Consider the following 23,398-nt stretch of genomic DNA (forward strand, 5'->3'; position numbering starts at 1 on the left):
GGATCCAGATATCTTAATTTTTAGGTCCGGATATCCGGATCCGGATCCGTATTTTTAAAATACATTAAATTTTTAAATTTTATTAATATTTATATTTGATATATTAATATTTATACATGAATTAATCTTGTAATATTATATTTTAGTTTTTACAATATTATAAACATATATAAATATATTTATAAATATTTAATTTATGTATTATATTAAAAAAATTATTTTTAATTATTTTGACGGATCCGGATCCGGATCCGTATATCCGCGGATAATAGAATATCGAGACGGATATCCGAAACCCGGATATCCGGAAACCACAAATCCGGATCCGGATATTAAATCCACGGATCCGACGAATCCGGATCCGGATACCCTAAATTTTCCAGATATCCGGATCCGTCCCCGAGTTATAAGAAACACATATAATTATGATTATTTATTAATTCGTTTCCAAATACTTAGCTAAAGAAAAACTAACAATTAGAGCAGGTATGGTTAGCTTAACTGAAAAAACAAAGAGCAAGATTAAAATAATTTTCGTTTCAAATATAACTTCCAAACTATTATTTTCTCCGCTTTTATTAGATGTAATTTTAGAACTCTGTACGTAAATTAAGAATTTTATATATTTTTTTCCGTTTCAGTTTAAATATCGTTATAAAGTAAAATTTTAGTTTTAAAATAAGTGTATTTTGTAATTTCGATGCAAAATTTATTGATTTTATATTTCAATATATCTTTTTGTTGATTGAAATGTGGTTAGGTATATTGGTAATGATGTTTTTATTTAATAAGTATATATAATTAATTTTTTAAAATATTTATGTACAAGTCTAAAACAACAATTAAATAAAACGAAAATAATATATTTTTAAAACAGAAACATCACTTTTGTATGCTGAATACGAATGATCATATAACATTAAAAAATAATAAGTATTATTCTAAAAATAAGAACGTCATTTAATTTAAGACAAATAAAATCCTTTAAAATGTCATATATTTGGAATGCCTGGAGTACAATAATCCTGAATATGAAAAAAATATATGGACCTTTATCAAAAATCTCTTAGCCAAAAGAAAAATCAATCAAGATTAATCCATTCAAATCCCAAAAGAATGAACCAACATTTTCTCTATATATATTCCCTATGAAATTCGATAACGATAACTATTGGTGGTGGATTAACTTATACTTTAATTATAGCTTAAAATATCCAGTTTACTGGCTAAAATATTACTATATAAGATTTGGATATTTGTATGAAAAAGTCTTCAAGATATTCATTAACTAAGAATTGTTATTATATATGTTTGAATATATTCCTCAAAGAACGAAAACGAAAGAAGAAGCTCTTTGTCATATGCAAACATATTTTCAGTGTGTGTGCTTCGAGAGGTTTCTTTTCATTTGCCTTTTGACTACATCTTCTTCTATCTTCCTTGATTTTACATTAATATTATTGGACAATCTCCACTAAACCATAGCTGAGAATTCTTATTTATAGAATTATATGAACTTACTGTAGTTTATTATATGATTTAATGTAGTTATTGTAATACTTTAGTTATGTTGTTATAGTATTTGACCTAACGTGTTTACCCTTTTTTTTTTGACAAAACGTGTTTATCAATTTGTTCAACAGAGATATTTAGTATTGAAGTATAGGCATATGTTACTAGAGTCTATTTATATTAAAATATGCAACATGTTACAATTTCAAGAAAACGTATATTTAAGCTTAAAATTTGTATGTGATTAAGGGCTGAAGACAAAATTGAACAGTTTTTAAAAAGCCAAAAGAAAATCATGACACTAAAAATACCTTTCTTATTTACTTTGACTGATTTTAGGCAGATGAATCTAACTGTTAGAGTTTGGCACTTCGTTGAAATTTGAGAGAGAGATATCTAGAAGCATAAGTAAGATAAGGAAGCAAGAACCAGCAAAGAAACACTACTACTATGTCTGGACATCTATTACAATAATTCTATCTTTACATGTAGCGAAACATAAAATAATACACACTTTTTGTTTGATTCTATCACTCGAATAAAAATTGTTTGAAGAAAGATCAAAAAGAAAGACTTAAAGAGACAGAGAACTTAATAACAATAAAATAAACTAGAGCAAAGACTCTTAGCTATAAAGTGAATTCAGACCCCTTGAGATTAAGCTTGTTTGATGAAATCTCAACAACCGTCTGATTGTAATACCAGTTTCCACGTTTCTTCGCATTCTTCCTTATCCCTCCCTTTCAGATTCTCGCATAATATCTCCATCACTATGATTTTCTCATGATCAACACTTTTATGTTAGTGTAGAAAATAATTAAACGAAAACAGTTCATTGTGCCAACGATGCGTTGAGTTATGGTTTAGTTCAAAGAATTGGATCTGTTGTGTCCCTATTTTGATTTCCCTGAAAGAAACGCTTGATTCATGTTATCAATGTTATCAAGTATTAGTAATAGCTGGTCCCAGCCTAGAAAAAAATAGGGTTCGACCAAACTCTTATGGATTAATAACGATGAAACAACAAATTAGCAAAAAAACGTTAGACCATAATGCCTCAATATTTTATTGATTAATTAGACAAAAAAATTACACGAACATAACTTATTATCATGTAGCTAATACTGAATAAGAAACTGCATGCAATACTCCACAAAGTGTATGGGTTTTATATTGTTTTGAATACTACTATCAGGTTTGAGTTAGAATACACGACAAATAATTCCACAAAGGAATAGGTCCAAATAATTGCAAGCGACACATAAAAGAACGTTGGTCCTACAATGTAGTAGCTGAACAAAACTTTATTTTTTCTTTGATAATTTCTAAACACAACCAACCAACCAAGATTCTAACCAAACCGGACCGTAAAGAACTCCCACAAAAAGCTGTTTTGCTCAGTTACCCTATAAATACATCCCCAAACAAAACCCATCTCTCCACATAAATACAAACACATCAACCTTAAACAAATTTACAGTTTTTTTTCTTGAATCTTAGTGTGTTCTTTTTCTAACTAATGGGAGGCAACAGCAGAAAGAAGTTCTCTCTCTTCAGCTTCTTTAAGTCACGAAGGTCGTCTCATATGATTGAAGCAGACGCATGGGACGACGGCGTATACACAAGAAAGGCATGGGCCAGCGACGAGGACAAGCGATATTGGGTGGCTGAGCCAGGTATTGACCGTAAGGCTTCTGCCTTTATCGCCAAGTTCCATGCCTCTCGCGTTTCAGAGTCCGAGTGCCAAACTCTCCCTCCTTGCCACTCATCATAACTAGCCATCATCACAATCATCATCATGATGCTGCTAAATGAAAGAATGCTAATAGCTAGCTTATTTAGTGTGGTTCTATGTATATTCTCTTTTATTTGATATTCATGATGATGTCCTTACGATGATTTGTTTATAAAACGGGTTATATGCAGTTTAAGTTAATTCTATCTAACATAAGTTAATTCTATCTAACATTAATTACTATTATAATCAGACTTGACAAGTCTATAATTCGCTACGTTCAAGTGTTGAACACTATATATGATCCATAGAAATATTTCAAATATACTCACTCTAACAAAAAAAATCTTATATAAATATATATATGCCAAGAACATCATGCCAGACGTTCGGAGTACTAAGATAAATACAATGATATGGTTCTAGACTTGAGTCTAGCTAGTGAATATTAAGATCTTACACTATAGCTAGTATCGATCTCTAGGCAGCTAGTACTTGCACTAACACCTTCGCAATAAAATATACTATTCTGTTTGTTAAAAAATTTAGCTACTATATGTATAAGTAACCATCGTAAAATACCAACAACCAAAATCCCTATAATCTAGTATTATCTGAAAACGACTGTAATATTCGTACTCAGTATGTAAGATTTTGTTTTTGTATTACTTTGATATATTTTTACAATTAGTATCCAAGTAGCAATTAGAAATGACATGTATTTATTGAGACTAATTAAATAAGAACAAAGATTTAGAGCCAGCTGTGTAGAATATATAACAAGATGTGGAGGATATTATTTTCCCACATATATTGTAGTTTGTATACAAAGGTAATTTCTAAGAGTACATGTATTCCTTGCTTTTCACTCTTCCTCTCACCTTCTTTTGTTTTAACATCTACATTGGTGAAAATCTACATTAATTTCTCAACAATAATATTTTATTTATTTAGTTTTAGTGAATTAAACTGTTGTAAAAAAACATGTACATGTGTAGTTTGAATTTCAGAAAAAAATTAGTAAAGACCATTTCTCATCTTTTTTTATTTATAATTTTTAGTAAGAAAGTTCATCAGAGATTTTCATGAAAAAATGACCTTAGCTTTTTTGTTTTCTTGATTTGGATAATCACTTAGTATCCTGTTTAACTCTTTTGTTATTCACTCAAAGGCGTTTGCCATTGCAGCATAGATCATGAAATGGATATATAAATCTCTACGATATATATGAACACTATCTTTTACCATATATGTAGGAATAATGCATATAAACCTTATGATTTCAGATTTTCATCAAACCATTCCTTAAAAAAAAAGAATTCATCAAACCAATTCCCTATAATCACAAGAGAAACGCAAATCTGTTAAATTTTAAAAGTAGTTTAATGGTCCTGGTACGTATCTTCAGCTTTTCTTAAAGGTGAAGTGAATAAGTACTGGCCACAAGTTTATGTTTACTAAAAAAGTAACATTGGAATAGAAAAAGCCATCTGAGTTTTAGCTGCAGTATCTTTGCAGTTGAATGATTCGGCAGTAGCCAAATATCTCTTCTCTCTATCTGAATTGGCCAAAATGGTTTCCTATATACTCCGTTTACATCTGTCAAGTATACCAACCCGGTCTGTCACTATTTGGTTCAACGGTATTTTTCCCGGTTGAACATATAAAGAATTTCGGGAAGAATATTGATAGGCCCAAACCAGGGCCAACCATTCGCATTGAAAATTCGGTATTTCCTAAACCGAAACATACCAAAGTTTACTTATAATCGAACTACGGATGGTGTCAAAAAAAAAAAAAAATCGAACTACGGATTCTAGCCGTAATATAAAGTTTATAAACACAACAAATTCAGGAGCATGAACAATAAAATTGATCTTATAATCATAAAGAGAACAATGCATGATTCTCCTAATCAAAATAAGTAAAGCCAAGTTTTACTCGATTTGTTGATTACATCAACAACGCACAATGCATGATGATCGAAAGCCACACATAAACTGACAAGAATATTTCTTAGTAATTACAGTCAAAATGTCAAATCTATAACTTATTCACTTTTAATGGGTTGGATTCTTATTAGCTTGCAAGTCCCAACAAATGAAAGATATATAATTATATATCAAGAAAATTTAATTGACAAGTCTTTGAAAATAATAATATCAAAATATTCTTAATTTTCTTTGAAATATATTAAAATATCTCACTAAAAATTGAAAAGGTAATCTTTCTATAAAAATCCACAATTATTTATAGTTTTCGGAACACACTAATGCAAAATGAAAACACTTTCGAAATAAAAGTTTTTTTTAACATGGATTATTTGGACCTATGCCGAACTAATCTTCCAAATGAGACAATATCGATGAGTAGCCTAACCCTGAGTTTTCTAATAAGATCTTAAATATGGTCTTATATTCGTCTGGCCAAGCAGGAGACAACTTCATTTTTTGTCAGGATTCGAACCATGACCGACAGGTTCATACCTTGTCCCAAGTTCTTCTCTTACCACCAGACTATCACTGTTTAGTTATGCATTTGAAAATGTTATGCATTTAAAATGTTCGAAATTCATTATATAGGGAGTTTGTATCTAAATTATAAAAGTTTATGGTTATAATTAAAAGATAAAAATAAATAAAACTCAAAATCATATGTGTTTTTTTCTATTTTCGTACTTTCCAAATTATGATCCATCACACGTAAACTGAAGTTCAAGTTGTTCATGGAAAGTGGAAATTAACCATATATACTGTTACTAAGTGATCGTACTTGGTTAATATGGGTAAGATCCTAACTTGAAGATCAAAAGATCAAGTGGACAATAAAGAGATTCATGTTTTTGCATCTAGCTATGGATGGTTTAGATTTGTTTAAGATTAATTTGAAAGAACCAACGATTCACTTTTAAATAGTGATATTGGCAATGTCTAGATGATTTTTTGTCTGATGCATTGAGAAAGTGTCCATGCATGTCTAGAGACTACTATAAGATGCGTACCTTTACTAATTATGTAGTTTTTGACCCGAAACAAATATTTTTGAGCTGGGTCTAATTCAAAATGTCAAATTGTTACTAAAGTGGATCATCAGTGGAACTAACCTTTTAACATTGCCCAAAATTTCGTGATCAATTATTATGCTAAAAAATTATATAACTTCATCTAGCGAAGACCATGTATAGTTGATCATACTCCATAGTCAATTCACTGATGAAAGTCAACTTTAGGGATGGGTTACGTATTTGGTAAATTAAATCTTTTCGTATATGAAATTGATCTTTTTGGTGTATACAAATATATGAAATTGAACTTAACGTAAACAACTTAACTAAATTTTTAAATAAATCATTTTTATAAAATATAGGTACACTAGTAAATATTCATCATGTTGTTTTGTTGGTAAAATATATTCATTTGGCAAAACGTATAATTTATCATACATTTTTACGTGTCCCAGTCAATAACAAACTCGAATAGTAATGTAATTTCTCGATCAATGCTAGTAACCATCCGTTCAAAACACGACACATTTTTGAAAATCCAAGACACGTGATCATCCAAGAATAGTAGTGATATCTCTTACTTAAAGATTTGATCTATAGATTCTTTAATAGGATTTATATATGCTTAGACCTAGAAGAAACAAAAGACAAAGCCTAGAGTGTAAGTAGGCTATAAATTGTATACCAAACTTGTTCTAAAATCGGAATAAACAGGTTCATTATTTGCAGATCAAGTCAAGCCCATCAATTTGGTTTTGAAACATTTTCTGTCAAAATGGACAAGACATCACTCCCTTCGTGTCTTTCGTATTAGAACCAACCAACTAAAATCTCTTCTTCTTTTTTCTACTATCGTTTTTATTTCATTTTCAGCTTTTTGTCTGCTATTTGATTTCTTTCCTTGGAGTATCTATTTACATAGTTGCCGAATCATAGGGAATTAATAATTAGATGAATAAAGAGGATCGGAATAAAAAAGTTCTACCGCACACTGTAAAAGCAAAAAGAAGACTGATTGTTGCTGAAATATAGCATTCACGTGGTAACCACTTTCTATCAAATCGAAAAGTGTAAATATATATATCAACTAACATGATGTTTCTTTGGACTTTGCTAAGGACTACCAGATTTTTAGTAATACAAATGTAACCAAAAGAAAAAAGAGGACGACTTGAGAACTTTGATTTCAGTAAAAAAAATCTGCAGAACAATGCAATAATACTAGCTTTTTTTATTGGAAATTTTCCTTATTTTTATTTGATTTAAAACGTATTATTCCAAAATTTCGTATAAGACAAAAATGTGGTCTATTTTATTAATTATTTTTTTGAATTTTTTATTAATTTTTCCTTATATTTATTTGATTTAACACATATTATTTTGAAGTTTCTTAGGCTGTAAATAGTTTCAACTTTCAAGTATATATACTTGGTTAAGTAGTAATAAGTTAATCAACTAGACAAATCAAGACATATAGCCAGCCTATAAATTGGATTGTTTTATTATTGTGTTGTTTCACCACTGGAATTTAAATTCACATAATTAATGTTCTTGCCAAAGAACTAGAAAAAATGAAATGTCATTCAAGATAAAATACATTACTTACATGTAACTAAAACACAAAATGTTTAAATATATTTATTTGATTAAGACATATTATTCAAAAGTTTCGTATAAGACAAAGATCTGGTCTATTTTATTTATTTATTTAGTTTTTTCCTTAGTTCTTCCTTATATTCATTTGATTTAACACATATTATTTCGAAGTTTCTTAGGCTGTAAATATTTTCAACTTTCAAGTATATACATACTTTGTTAAGGAATAATAAGAAGTTGATCAACTAGACAAATCAAGACATATATCATATTAATTAGATTGTGCATTGTGTTGTTTCACCATTGGAAACTAAATTCACATCATTCATGTTCTTGCGAAAATGAAATGTCATTAAAGATGAATTACATTACATGTCAAAGCAATGAATACATGTAACTAAAAGACAAAATGCTTAAATATATTTATTTGATTTAAGACGTAATATTCCAAAGTTTCGTATTAGACAAAAAATATGGTCTATATTTATTCAAGGACAATTCTCTCAAATAACCCTTTTAAGTTTTGTTTTGAAAATTTTTATATTTATTTTTATATTTTTTAAAATTTGATATCCTATCCCTAAAACTTCATCTCTTAACTCTAAACTCTAAGTCTAGATTAGTTAACCATAGGGTAAAAATATATTTTTACCTTTTAATAAAACTTATTTTGGTCGTTTTCTTCCTTGAATGCTATTTTTGTGACAAAAAATTAAAAAGAACTAAACTAGGGAATTTCTCTTTATTTAATTTAACACATATTATTTCGATGTTTTTTAGGCGGTAAATAGTTTGAACTTTCAAGTATATATGTACTTGGTTAAGGAGTAATAAGAAGTTAATCAACTAGACACCTCAAGACATATAGCCTATTAACTGGATTGTGTTAGTATTTTGTTGTTTCACCATTGGAATTTAAATTCACATAATTTAGGTTCTTGCCAAAGAACTAGAACTTGAGAAAATGAATTGTCATTAAAGATAAAATGCATTACACGTAAAAGCAATGAATATTGAATACATGTAACTAAAACAAAAAGATGCTTAAATATATTTTTATTGATAGTTTGACGAAACAGAAACATGATCAGAGACCTCTTAAGGATGTTCACCAATGCTCACCACTGTTGCTGATTCAGATCCAAGCCCCTAACGTTCTGATTCATATTACTTTGAATCTGCTGTTGACGAATCATATCGCAAAATGCGGTTGAAGAAGAACCCAACTCAACTATAGGCATGGCAACAGATGTTGTAGCAGCAGCATGAACAGATGAAGAAGACGCTCCGTCGTTCTTACTAAGAATCTCAATCCTACGATTAAGATTTCTTAGGTACTGCTCAATGACATTACCACAACCACGAAGATCACTTTTCTCAATACGAGGTGGTGAAGTCTTGCCACTAAGACAATCAAACATTACCTCTTTCATCTCCAACTCTTTGTTTTCTTTGGTCAGCTTCTTACATGTCTCAGTTGCTTTGGAGATACTCTGTTTAAGATAAGACTCTTGGTTTAGCATCTTCTTGGTCCTGTCCATCACCGGCAACCTCTGCCACTGGGACAGAACATTGTCCATATCTTCTCTCGATGGCCACACCTCCGGGGTCAAGTCGTACGGACTGTCGATGATTACACCGACTGGGACGCCACAGAGAGTTGCTAACTCGTTGGCTTTCTTCAAGATACCTCTCTTTCTTTTCTTGTATGTTGCTTTCCTTGAGGACTCATTTTCAATGAAAGCCATCTTCACCTTTTGTCTTGTCATGGTTAACTCTTTGTTTTTTTTTCTTGTGTGTATATTATAATTTGATAATAATGGAGTATCGTTTATATATACATATCAATGTCTGAATTATTTTAAATGGATGTATATTATCTAAATCTAAACATATTCATCTATATATGAATATCATACCATTTCAGGGATATTAGATCTGAATGCAATTTTTTTTGGAGGAAGTAAATTTAGCATTCAGTTTTGGAGTATAGTTACATTTTCATAGCCAAACTTTCTTGATAAGAACTGATACTTGTATTAACAAGTGTCTGGTTCTAAATTATGAGTGGTAAGTGCATGCAGTTAAAATTATTTTGCATAATTTTGGAGAAATATGATTTAAATGGAACATAAATATGCATAAATATAGCAGAAATAAAAATCATTAGATATTATCAATTATAAACAGTAAGAAAATCGAATATTCTTTTTAATTTGATATTAGAAGTTTATAAAATTTCAAGTTAAAATAAAATAAAAATGAGTAAAAACAATGAAAATAACTCTATTATTGAAATGTATAATTTTTCTTTTATCATCGGAATTTTGAAAGACATCCGATCGATCTCCTCTGGTTTTGCAACAATTTCTTTCTATCATGGTTCTAGATCGGACAATTTATTTGCTGATGATTTAGCAAAATGGCTCTTCAAGCTCATTTCTTTTTGTAACGGACATCATGATTTTGACCATCGTTTTGGGCTCATTTCTTCTTCTTAGTTTCTAGTGAAATATTCAGTGACAAAAAAAAATTAAAATATGCCGAAGTTGTTGTTTATGAAAAGAAAAATAATTTTCCTTTTTTTAAATTTATGTTTTTGATTTTATAATTTAATGATACTTACACATTAGTCTCTAGCAAAATAAAACTTGTTGGACTACAAATAAAGTCAAAAAATTAATTAAAAATATTTCAAACAAAACATTTAACGATTAAAATATATATATATATATATGTCTAAATAATAATAAATAAATATATACATATATATATATATATATAATATAATTATATTTTAAAAAAACTGAATCAAAATAAGGCAATTTAAAAATAATCTATGAATTTAATGGGAAAATATATAGATAATAATTAATTCAAAAATAAGAAGATATTTTGATATCTAATAGCTGTAAATATGTTAGGTATAGAAATCTAGAAAAACATGGTAGATAATCTTGAAAAAAAACTTAAAGAGTAATTGCACCCCATGACCATAAAACAAAATAATATTAGGCGAACGGATACGACACTGTTACACTTTCATAATCTCATCCTTGCCCTTACACTAGTTCTGAGGCAGTCTGACACACTGAGCTTCTGCAGATATACATGCTATGAGTTGTAATTATTACTCTACTGAACCCTACTTCACGCCACCACTTGACATCTAAAACTAAACATATATTGAATTTTGAAATTATTCTATCTCAACTGTTATCTCTCTCCCTGGTTAAATTTATTTTCTTATTTCTTCAAGATCTTTGAACAAAAAAAATCTTCTTCAAGATCTATTCGTATTATCCTCTACAAATCCAGTTTTAGATTCAACTCCCCAAACTACATTCATCTCCCTATCATCAGATCCGCCATGTTTCGTTTCTAAAAAGAAGAAACCATAGACTCCGTCAAGTCCCATCTCGATAATTGCCACCTCCTCACCGCCATCAAATACACAGCCTCACCATCAAGCAGCTCCAAGACCTTTAAACCCGATCCAGTTCTGTCCATTCACAGGCACTAGATTACCTTTTGTCTGTATCCTCTCTTTCTCTCTGATATGGGCAACAAAAACGCGAGAGACTCTCGAAGCCAACCACAACCCATCTCCGCTCGAAGACAGCGAATGTGCTGAGATTAACTCTAGTCAACAACCCATGTCTTTCTTCCTCCGCACCTCCTCCTGAGATCATGGGTCTATCTCTTCCTCAGACTCTTGTGCTACTCAATCTCCTCTCATGTTTTTTTCTCAGGTTCTCTCTCCCAGATTCACTTATCTTAAAGACATATCTGAAAAAGATTTACAGTTTGTATCTATCTTTATTGTAGGTGTGCTCTTTTCCAATTTATGATGGGCATGGTGGTTGTTTAGCTGCAGAGTTTGCTAAGAAGCATCTTCACCTTAACGTTTTTCAGCTAGGTTACCGCGTGAGTTGGTATGTTTTACTTTGTTTAGATTAATAATGTTTTTCTTTTTTTTTGCAAACTAAGGCTGTTTTCAACATGATTGAGTTGTTCTTGTGAATTCATACATTTGCTAAATTCTGAACCTTTTGTGGTTTTGTTTGACCAGTAGAATTTCTATATGATTGGGAAAGATAAAATGATCGAACCTTTTGAAGGGCTCTCAAGCTAGATATGACTCAGACTCATCAAACAAAGCTCAACTTTTTTTACCAAGATTGAACAGCTTACACAGATGCCTCGGAAATTAGAGAAGGACATACAAGGGAAAAACATGAAAATTGTGGTTTGGTGATTGTGTATGACAATTGTAACCGCTTAGCATATTTAATATCATATCCTAATAACTAAGTGGATGTGTAGTTGTTATCCAATTATCATTGAGTTTATACTTGCATTTCCCAAATATCGAGATTTTTATTGTTAATATCCGGTTTTAATCCTTCTGAAATTACTTATATAACCTGACAACTATTTATAATAGATACCGGTTTTGGAAAACTTTATCCAGAATATAAACGTTAATCAAAACCCAGATTTCAGAAACTAAAACCGGATACAAAGTGTATACATGTTATGTATATGTAATATCCGGTTATAATACACATTATCCAAAGGTGTATGCATGTTATGTATATTAAAATGTGTATGTGAGAGTTTGCAATATACATAAAACAAACTGTAATTAGGTGAGTGGATACGATACTGTTGAAAGCTCAATATCCCGAGACTAATCCTACAGCTAGGTCTGCAGGTAGACCTGACACTTGCGTATATATTTCCATTTATTGTGTATCCGAAATACTATAAAAATACCGGGTTTACTTGTAGGTATCTGAATTCAAATCTCGACTAATAACTTGACTTGGTGCAATAATGTATTATCCGGTTCATTCCTATTAACTTTACAAATATGGAAAACTATTTTCTGGCTATCTATTCTATTAAAATAGAAACATCACCCATTGATAAAGGCCGTCCAACCAATTTATATCTATAAATACTTTTGTCTTAGTGGACTACCAAAAATAAAGGCAACAAGTATAATCCCAACTCCCTTTTAATAACCGTTTGATATTATCAACGAATCATTTTTTTGTGATCTTCCCACATGAATTTTTAATCATCTGTGTTTTTTTACCTTCAACCATACATTACACGTGTCCACTATTATGTTCACCATTGTGTTTTTGGTAATGGGGTTCAAGTAGATTTAATAAAAATAAATATTCATATAAAATCATTTACTTTAACCCGTTTCAAATAGATTATTCGATTAAAAATATTTATTAAATGTGATTTTATTTAAAGTTAGTAAATACCAATTAACCAAATGTATACATATATTTAACAGAATATGTTAAAAATATTTTGGTGCATGTTAGTTTTGATATTGGTTTTCAGATATAATACTTTAAAAACGTTCGAGTATATACGCAAGGTCTAATAGAGTATGAAACTTTGATTTTCAGGTCGATTCCGAGTCAGAGTTTTTGAGTACGAATATTCTTGACTAATTATATTAAGAAATTACTAAGAAAATATAACATGTTGCAAATTTTAGGAATAAAGTCTAAAAATAATTTCTGAAATACATATAGCACAAGTGTATAGTTATGCAACTTGACATATTTGACATAGTTATCAAAATTATTTTAAATTAAATTAATATTAAACTCAAATATAATTACAAAAAATAACAAAAATATAAAAAAATAAATTTCTCAAAAAAACCAAAACAAAAATATACCAAGGGCGGGTCAGAATCTAGTTACCATTATAATCAGGATTATCGCTTTACTAATATAACCGCTATAATCCCGATTACCGCTTTAAAAACATAGAGAACTATTTTCTGGATTTTATTGTTATAATCCGGATTATTGCTGAATTATCCGTTTTTATATTTTTAAATTATCTGGTTTATTTTTCAGAGAATAAAAAAAATCCAGTTTATTGTTTCGAATGATCCGGTTAGTACTCCGCCAAAAAAATCGTAAATGTACACGTAGTTACATATCTGGATTCATATAAAAATACCTTGTTAACAATACTTTGATCCGTACATTCGCTGAGAGTCCCAGTAATTTAAAAACCATTTCTTTCATTTTGAACTGTCTCAATATTTTGTTATTAACTTCCTAGGGAGTTACTAACATTAACAATATGCACGGGCTTAGATGGTAGGTGACTCTCTCCATTTTCAAGAAACCAGGCTTTGAGCTATGCCATGAGCCTTTTAGTTTATTTTTCATTTTTCTTTTAATAGATGGTAAAATGGTAATTTCAGTACCATCTTCTTCTCTTGCAACCTGCAATTTTTATGGGTCAAAAATGGCTCTCTCTTTTTTTTCCAGATCTTTCACGTTTTTCATCATGTTTCTTTTCATTTTGATTTAGACTTTATAGATATAAAGTATATTTGAGATAATTTGGATTTTAGTTTCATTAAACGAGTTGCATTGAGTCCCTTATAACTCGCCGCCTTTCACTGTAAAACGGACAACACATAACATCCATTGATTTGCTCCATCCTGCCACAACCAAGCTCTGATAGTCGCACAGACAAGCTCCGATAGTCACACGGCCGAGCTCCACTGATTCGCTGCAATACTCCTCCGATTTGCTCCGTCTTGCCATGGCCAAGCTCCGCTCCGATAATCACACGCACCAATTTAAATTTAAAGAGAAAAAGATAAAAATATCACTAAATCAAGTTTTTGTTCCCAGACTAGCACTAAAGCTCAAAAGTCACAAAAATAGCACTTAATGTTTTATCAAAAATCACAAACTTATGGTTTACAGTTAAAGGGTGAAGTTTAGAATTTAGGGTTTAGGGTTTAGAGTTTAGGATTTAGAGTTTGGTTTAGGGTTTAGGGTTTAGAGTTTAGGGTTTAGAGTTTAGGGTTTAGGGTTTAGGGTTTAGGGTTTAGGGTTTAGAAATGAAGTTTTGGGGATAAGATTTCAAATTTTGAAAAATAAAAAAATTAAAATTTTCAAAAGATAAACTTAGAAATGTGCTATTTTGGTCATTTTAGTTTTTGAGTGCTATTTTTATGATATAAACTTAGAAATGTCTTATTTTGGAGATTTGCCCCAATTTAAATCCAATATATTTCAACTTCAAAGCATTAACTGATTTTTCTCAATAAGATAATTAAAATAATAATAAAAACAATTTGGATCAATTTCTTGACTTAAACTTTTAATTAAAAAAAAACTTATTTGTTATTGTTAAAGAGCCGCTTATAGTTCAATTTCAAATAAAGCCGAATTTTAAATAAAGCCCCATAACTTGAATCATTGATTTCCATTCCCAATCTCGCCGCTTCTTCTCTGTCGCAGTTCGCTTCTCCATCATCGCCGGTGAGTTTCTGAATTTTCTGATTGCTTTATTCCTTTCTGTTGATTACATTCTCCGGATTAAGAAAGACGATCTGTTTCATGCTCGAGTACGAAAGCATCAAAACATGATGATATGATTTGTATGAATGTATTTCGTCTAAGCTTCCAGACGATCAAGCCTTAACAGCTTTAGATTTAGAGTTTAATACTGCGTTATGTAAAAAGGATATTACTTTCTTGGGTTTCTTCTTAGTGGGTATTCCAGAACGAGTTTTGTACATTCAAGTCCTCAAACATCTGAGTGTCCACCAGGTGTTCGATCAAATGTCTGAGAGAAATCAATACAGAGATATATTTTGTTTCTTCTGGATTTATTGGCAGTCTATTGAAACTATCGAACTTTTGGGGAAACTGAGATGTATATCCACTCTTTGTGTTTAGTAATCTCGTTGCTAATTGTGAGTTTTAATTTAAAAATGTTTCTTTTTTGGTTTTCCTGTTATCTTATAGTTCATCTCTCTGTTTTGTGTTGTAAGATTTTTTTTTTTTTGTTTCCTTGAGGAGGAAGACATGAAAGTGAAGATCTTGCGTATCCTTCTACTTCATTTTCTCTGCATATCATGCATCCAAAGTTCATGACAATGATGTTCTTCCAGTACGTAGGCTTTTTGATGTTTAAAACATGATTTTTTTTTAAGGTGCAGCTTAGGTTTCAATTGTGATTAACTGATTTTGAAGAGTTTCTAATAGATTTTTTTCTCTTTGTTCTCTTTTCATGAATTTCAATTGTGATTAACTGATTTCGATGAGTTTCTAATAGAGTTTTTTCGGTGAGGATTCTTGTTATTAACTCTCAACTAGTTCATATAGGGTAGGCTAAGATTAGCTCAAAGTTTCTTAATTTTAGGATTTTGTTTCCAAAGAACTGTTTCTTCCTTGACTCTCAGTGCTACAATGTCTCCTGACTTCGAAAAACAGAGTAAGTTTCTTTGTCCCATTACTACGTTTATTATATGCATTCTCGATTCCAGTACATGAACTCTTACATTGTAGGTGGCATGCGGTTGCGTCATGGACATGGGATGCTCAAGATGAGACATGTGGGATATGTCGTATGCCATTTGACGGTTGTTGTCCAGACTGCAAACTCCCTGGAGATGATTGCCCTCTAAGTAAGTTCCTCTCTTTGTCTATTTCAGAACTAAAACCCCTGCTTTATATTCTTACGCCTTGATCGTTGTGGCTATTGAGCAGTTTGGGGAGCTTGCAACCATTCGTTTCATCTTCATTGTATACTGAAATGGGTTAACTCACAGACGAGTCAAGCTCATTGCCCCATGTGTCGTAGAGAATGGCAATTCAAAGAGTAATGACTGAAGAGAGACCGTTTGTGCTGTACCTTGATTAGATATCTAGCTTTGGTTTCCATCTATGTTGGATCATTGTTCCGAATTTAGTACGACTCTTGGTGGGTTGTTAATGGATGCATTTATAAGTAACTAACGATAAAAAATGTAGCAAAGAGTTTTTGGTCCATTCTATGCGGGCACATGTATAGGGCAACCTGATTATAATTGACATGATAACTTGGTCACGTGAGATTAAGACGAGGTAAATTTTATCTTCTAAAATGTTGTCCGTGTTGATTACGTTAGGTTTTATGGTAGTCCTCGTTTGAAAATTTAACTCCATTATCAACGTTCCAATACTTAAAAAGAAAAAGACAAAAATAACACTAAATCAAGTTTATGTTCCCAAACTAGCACTCAAGGTCAAAAGTCACAAAAATAGCACTTAATGTTTTATCAAAAGTCACAAACTTAGGGTTTAGAGTTAAATGGTGGGGTTTAGGATTTAAGGTTTAGGGTTTAGGGTTTAGAGTTTAGGGTTTAGGGTTTAGAGTTGAGAAATGAGGTTTTGGGGATAAGATTTCAAATTTTGAAAAATAAAAAAATTAAAATTTTCGAAGGATAAACTTAGATATGTGCTATTTTGGTCATTTTAGTTTTTGAGTGCTATTTTTGTGATATAAACTTAGAAATGTGCTATTTTGGAGATTTGCCCATACTTAAATCAGAATTTTTTTAACTAATACACAAGAATTTCTTAATTAATACACACTTACCTCATTTACTAATCCATTTAAAAATGTGCGGTGCGAAGAAACACATATCTTAATACGAGAACTAGATTTTGACCTGCGCTTTAAAAGCGCGGAATTATTTTTCAGTCGACAAATTTTCTATTCAATTGAAAACTATAAAATTTTACATGATTTGTATATTCTAACTATTTATGTAATTTATACTTTGTTTTGTGTAAATGATATGTGTAAATGATATATTTTATAGGTTTTAGATATGTTAAAAATTTTGATTTTGGAAAAAAATTATGATATGCGCTATATATATAAAATTAAACTTTAGTTATAGTAGGCTTTGACTCGTGCTATAATGCATAATAAATATTTCAAAAATATAATATTGTTGTATATGAATATTTGAATATTTGATCAATATTTTACGTTAAAAAATTTAAGTTAGTGGGTGGCCAACTACGACAGACTATCTATTCGAGCGAGACTAGCCTCATGGGGTCTCCCCACTCCTGTTAGCTGCCCCCTTTGCAACACAGCGTCTGAAACAAGAGACCATCTCTTCCTCTCTTGCCACTACAGCAACGACGTATGGTCCCAAGTCTCCACCAGATGTGGTCCTCTTCATCAGAGTTTCGCAAACTGGTCGGAGCTACTCTCATGGATTCGAGCTCCACACTCCCGGAGGATGCTGCTGCTGCGGAAGTTGGTTTCTCAAGCGGTCGTATTCCACCTATGGAAGCAAAGAAATAATTTGATCCATAACAATGTTTCCTTGCCTGCAACTTCAGTCTTCAGAGCGATTGATAGGGAGATGAGGAACCTGATTTATGCTAAAAGGTCTAATAAGTTATTTACTGCACTTATGGTGATTTGGTTACATTAGGTGCTCTTATCTGGTCATTGTTTTGGTTGTTATTGATCTATCTTGTTTTTTTCTTTCTTTTTGCCAAAATGTTTCAAACTCTAAATCTTGCTCTTGCAAATCTCTTTTCATTTATATGATATTTACAGTTTAGCAAAAAAAGTTAGTATTAAGTCTAGTATAGTCATATATATAATATACAATTGGTAAATAGTTTTTACATTATCCAATGTACAAAATAATTTATCAGTTTATAATCAGAGATAGATTATAAAACATTGCCAAAGCTTGAACTGTTGCTTAAGAGATGGACAATCATAGCATGTATCCTCGTGAGATATTTGATAAATGGTATATTTGATATGAAAAGCTTGCATGTCCTTGTCGACTTTGATACCTGGTAGTACTTCTCCTTCCTTCAAGAATATTAACTAAAAGCTTGCATGTTCAGTATACATACACACAAACTAACATATGCTGAACACATACATACACATATATACTAAACATATACATACACATAGAGGCACACACAGATATATACTGAATATATATATACTATACACACATATATACTGAACACATACACTGATACACACACATATACTGAACACGTATAAAACTATAAACACATATATACATACCACATATAGACACATATATACATAACACATATAGATACATATAGAGAGAATTGATTTCACATACCGTCGATCGGAACTCTTTTCGTAGAGAGTTTCCTCGAAGAGGATGACACCGCTAAGGCAAGGGAGAGCACCATGAGCGGTGAAGAGAAGCTCACGGAGAGCACGTCTGTTGGACTCAAATTTCATGACGTTGATGCTTGCAAGACGCTTCCCAATGGTTCCTGTGGACTCATCAGCGAGAATATCCGGGTGTGCCGATGTAAGCGGCATTAGCGATCAGCTCATCTGAACACGTTTAAAACACAATTAATTACAAACCTAATAAAAAGAACGACATACCACTTCAGATCGGTAATACAGTTGGTTAGATCGGATAAAACCAGACCAGACTAAAAATTATGAATAAATTAATCAGTTTGTCAACATGAAACTCAATTCAAGCGACAAATCCAGATCTTATGTTTACCTTCAAAATTTCTTGTCGTACTGTTGTTACTTTTTTTAAACACATAATGTTGATACTTGAGCCGTTTATTGACGAACACCATTATTTCGTTACTTTAAACTGTATGAGCAATGTCATTATCTCGTCGAGCATAAACCTGCACAACACATGATAAACTTAGTTTATGGAAAACCAAGAACATATGAAAGAGTAAAAAACATATGAAAGCTTAAAATAAATGTATGGACTAATGGGATAACACGATGAAATATAATGAGAAGAAGAAATGTCGTTGGGATTGTATAATATAGATGAAAAATTGCATATTGTTAGCGTTAGCATTGGTTTGGTACGGTTGAGCTCGGTCTGGTTCGACGGTTGACACTACGACAGTCTCAGTAGCTTCAACTACTGGAACAGTGCTCCCCACAGACAACTCCTCAATCAGTGGAACCTCCTGGAACACTTCCAAGTCTTGAGAGACAGGAAGATCGTCACTGTTAACCGGCTCAATCGTCTTCTCTTGATACGGAAACATGTCTTCTTGAAACACTACATCTCGAGACACAAAGAACTCTTGACTCTCCAGATCGTATAGTTTCCATCCTTTCTTCCCGTAAGGATATCCCACCATGATACACCTCCGGCTTCTCTCCTTGAACTTATCTTTATCGCGAGACATCTTGTGTGCGAAGCACAGGCAACCGAATACTTTGATGTCGGCATAATTTGGTGCCTTGCCGTACAAGCATTCGTACGGTGTCTTCCCATGCAGCAGACTCGAGGGCTATGTGACCTACAACTCACAGTGTCTCATTGATAAACATAACGCCACTCCAGTCTCACCTGCATTAACTCCATCAAGGTCCTCCAATTCGGTTCAAGGTAATACATCTTACCCACTCTCTGCATATGTTACTGACACTGTGTTTTCAGAGAAACATCAAGTGTTTCTTGCAGTCATAACCGAGGGAAAAGAACCAAAGAGCTTTAAAGAAGCTATGCTGGATCCTAACTTTAAGGAAGCCATGTCAGTAGAGGTGGAGGCACTTGAGGAACAGGGAACGTGGGACGTAACAGCACTACCTAGAGGAAAGAAAGTGTTGATGTGTATGTGGATCTACAAGTACAAATACAATGCTGATGGGAGCATTGAGACCTGATTGGAGCCGGTGAAGAACGGGATGGCGTTTATGTTTATTGAGATGTTACTATGGCACGAGGACACAGAATCAAGTCTACTGAAGACAAGACGCTGTGGCATCGGAGATTAGGACATCCTGCTTTTGGCGTTTTAGGACATTTACCTTTTGTTTCTGGTGTTTTAGACAATAAGGAAAAATTTGGTGGTTGTGACATTTGTTTTAAATCCAAACAAACTCGAGGGGTGTTTTCCGAGAGTTCTAATAAAGCTTCAGTACCATTTGAGTTAATACATGTTGATCTGTGGGGTCCCTATCGTAAACAATCCTCCTGCGGTGCAGTGTACTTTCTGACGATCGTTGATGACTTCTCGAGGGCTGTGTGGATACACTTGTTACTTGAGAAAACTGAGGTCAAGACAGTTCTACCAAACTTCTGCAAGCTGGTTCAGAGGCAGTTTGGTCGCCAGGTACAGACAGTAAGGAGTGACAAGGTACCTATGGAGATGTTCTGTGATAGCAAGTCAGCTCTATACATCGCAAACAATCCTGTGTTTCATGAGCGGACTAAACACATTGAGTCCGACTGTCATAGTGTTCGAGATGCAATACAGGACCGGTTAATTGTGACACGGCATGTGCGAACTACAGAGCAGCTAGCAGACATCATGACCAAGGCGCTGGGTGCTCCTGCGTTTAATTACTTGTTATCCAAGTTAGGTGTTCGTAACCTACATTCACCTACTTGAGGGGGAGTGTTAGCGTTAGCATTGGTTTGGTACGGTTGAGCTCGGTCTGGTTCGACTAGAGGAGCAAGCTTTGTTGGAGTCAAGATAAGATCGTATAATAGTTGTTGTAGAATATACGTATAGATTTTGATAACTAAGGATCTATTATTGAGATCTCTTGTGATGTATATAATCTTTGTTGTACGTAATGAATACACAAGACATTCACAACACCTTCTTCCTAAGTTAACACATATCTTCTAAATTTATTAAGTAGCTAAATATTAGGTAATTTCGTAACAATTTTTATGAAAATTGCTATTTATAAGGTAAATGGCGTTGGAAGATAATTATTGAAGAAAACTTAGGGTTAAGATTTATTTGTACTTCAGTTTTAATAGTTTAGATGGGGAAGCATTCATAAAACACAAAGTACTTCGGTTTAGCTTCTTTTGGTTTTCTTGATTATATAAGAACGAAAATAAAATAAAATCATTTGAATGATAAAAAAATCATATGGAAAATACCATTAAGTTTCAGTTCAGGATGATAGAACTTTGGTGTAGCTAGATTTGAGTTTGTATAAGGTTTGGTCATTGTTTATTATGTTGAAAATCTAGTCTAGTATATAAAGTTGAACTTATTTAGCCAATTAGTGAATTTGAGCTGATTGGTTTGATGTTTATATTTTTATTACCCGAAACTAGTTTGCGGTTTGGGGGTATTTATTTATTTGTTTTGTATGTGTGTCTGAGTGACGTTTTTGGTTTAAATTGTGTTATTTCTCTCTCTCTCGATCATCTTGACATAATGTAGTTGCAGATAATTTTTTATTCATTAGTAGCTGATCATCTTTTTATTGAGAATATTTATTTAGTACATTATTATAGGTAGAAGAAGCTCCTTATCTCTTTGGAGCAACTAGAAAGAGTGAGAGACATGGAGATGATCTTGACGGGGGGAAAGTGTTTCATGCATCAGCGAGCCTCTTCTTCTGACTCTGGGAAGAGATGCTTGAGCGGAGAAAGTCTTGTTTCACATCGGTCTTGACGGTCCGTTAATGAATCTCTGGTACCATTTGCCAGATTCTTTGAGGTTTCTGTCGCCGAGATCTTCCCAATTAACGTAACTGAGTCCAAATCTGACGGTAAAGCCTTTACAGAATTCATAATTGTCCCTGAACAATCATATATATTACCAAAAAGAGAAAGAAGTTGATAAACATTGGAAGAAAAGCAGCCATATAGTATAGCATCTACTTACTTGATGACCTTACGGAGAAAACATAGATGACTGCAGAGATAATCAATTCGTTTGTAATCCGCAATAGCCTGCTCACGGTTTTCTGAACTGGGCGTACTAAATCCTAATTAAACCGCCATAATGTGAAAAATATTACACAATATTTAAAAGTTAGTTTCTTGGACCTATTTCGAAAAGACACTATTTAATATGTGTAGTATAAATGAAAAGAGATGAGTAGTATGTAGAACTCACCGTTCTCGGTGACATAGATTAAAGGGTTGCCGTAATTGGTTTTGAAGTAGTACATTACGTAATAAATTCCTTTTGGGTAGTAATAGCTGTTACCGTTAACTTTGTCTTCAACGAACTGAGAAAATGGAAGTAAATAAATATACATATCAATAAAAAAACATACTAGGGTTGTTATATTGAAAACTGAAAAAATGAAAGAAAAAAAATCGTAGGGGTGGATCATTGATACAGTATATACCAGTGGACCAAGAAATTCACCACGTGAATTATTATCTGTAAACACAAGGTTGAAATAATTGAAGGTCACTTTGAAAGTATATTTATAATAAAAGAAGATAAAACATACACACACATATATATAAAGGTTGTAACTAAGTTGAAATAGAGTGGTACATGTGAGCTTTACGCCAGCGTCCATGTAATGACCCACCACTCCCACCATCTCCACTTCTTTCTCCAACCCCACCACTTCCACCTTCTTCTCCACCATCTCCACCTTCTTCCCCACCATCCCCATCTTCTTTAAAGCTTGAGAAAGAGAGAGAGAGAGAGAAAGAGAGAGAGAAGAAGGAGAAGAAGGGAGAAAGCTCACCTGAACTCGTCGCCGGAGAAACCGTGCGCCATGACCACGTTCAGCTTGCCACCACCGATAAACACCCTAGGTAATCGCCGGAAACCGCATTCCTTAAGCTCAGTTTCGTTTCCGTTTAGTAAATCGCCCATAACTTCCTAACCATTGATCATCTCGTGCATTCAAGACCACCATCGTGTTCCTCTCGTCGAGACGAAGCCGTAGACACCAACCACGCCTCAATCGGAGCCCG

At 32.5% G+C, this 23,398-nt stretch overlaps 2 protein-coding genes, 2 long non-coding RNA genes and 1 pseudogene across 6 annotated transcripts; 2 read left to right on the plus strand and 3 right to left on the minus strand.

The window, feature by feature from the left end:
• Positions 1–8,965: 8,965 nt before the first annotated feature.
• On the minus strand, positions 8,966–9,630 carry LOC106326477 (agamous-like MADS-box protein AGL80). The gene has a single exon (XM_013764449.1). It carries the CDS (start codon positions 9,614–9,616, stop codon positions 8,966–8,968), a length of 651 nt encoding a protein of 216 aa, XP_013619903.1. The 5' UTR covers positions 9,617–9,630.
• A 1,275-nt stretch (positions 9,631–10,905) lies between these two features.
• Positions 10,906–12,215, plus strand: LOC106325470. 3 transcript variants are annotated; one of them, XR_001266911.1, is made up of 3 exons: positions 10,909–11,599; positions 11,676–11,782; positions 11,920–12,215. It is a non-coding gene; the product is annotated as an uncharacterized LOC106325470 (long non-coding RNA). The 3 variants fall into 3 exon arrangements; XR_001266909.1 differs by having other exon boundaries at positions 10,910–11,599; positions 11,923–12,215; XR_001266910.1 differs by having other exon boundaries at positions 10,906–11,782.
• A 2,817-nt stretch (positions 12,216–15,032) lies between these two features.
• Positions 15,033–16,278, plus strand: LOC106325508. Its single transcript, XR_001266920.1, has 3 exons — positions 15,033–15,176; positions 15,717–15,744; positions 16,209–16,278. It is a non-coding gene; the product is annotated as an uncharacterized LOC106325508 (long non-coding RNA).
• A 1,487-nt stretch (positions 16,279–17,765) lies between these two features.
• LOC106324475 (fructose-bisphosphate aldolase B-like) lies at positions 17,766–19,032 on the minus strand. The gene is made up of 2 exons (XM_013762437.1): positions 18,837–19,032; positions 17,766–17,983 (listed from the first exon to the last, which is right to left on the minus strand). The coding sequence occupies exons 1-2, from the start codon at positions 19,030–19,032 to the stop codon at positions 17,766–17,768; spliced, it is 414 nt and encodes a 137-aa protein (XP_013617891.1).
• Positions 19,033–22,097: 3,065 nt separating this feature from the next.
• The window catches only part of LOC106326801, a 12,978-nt pseudogene continuing 11,677 nt past the window's right edge, over positions 22,098–23,398 (minus strand).

The sequence above is a fragment of the Brassica oleracea genome, chromosome C2 (genome assembly GCF_000695525.1).
Source record: "Brassica oleracea var. oleracea cultivar TO1000 chromosome C2, BOL, whole genome shotgun sequence".
NCBI lineage: Eukaryota > Viridiplantae > Streptophyta > Magnoliopsida > Brassicales > Brassicaceae > Brassica > Brassica oleracea.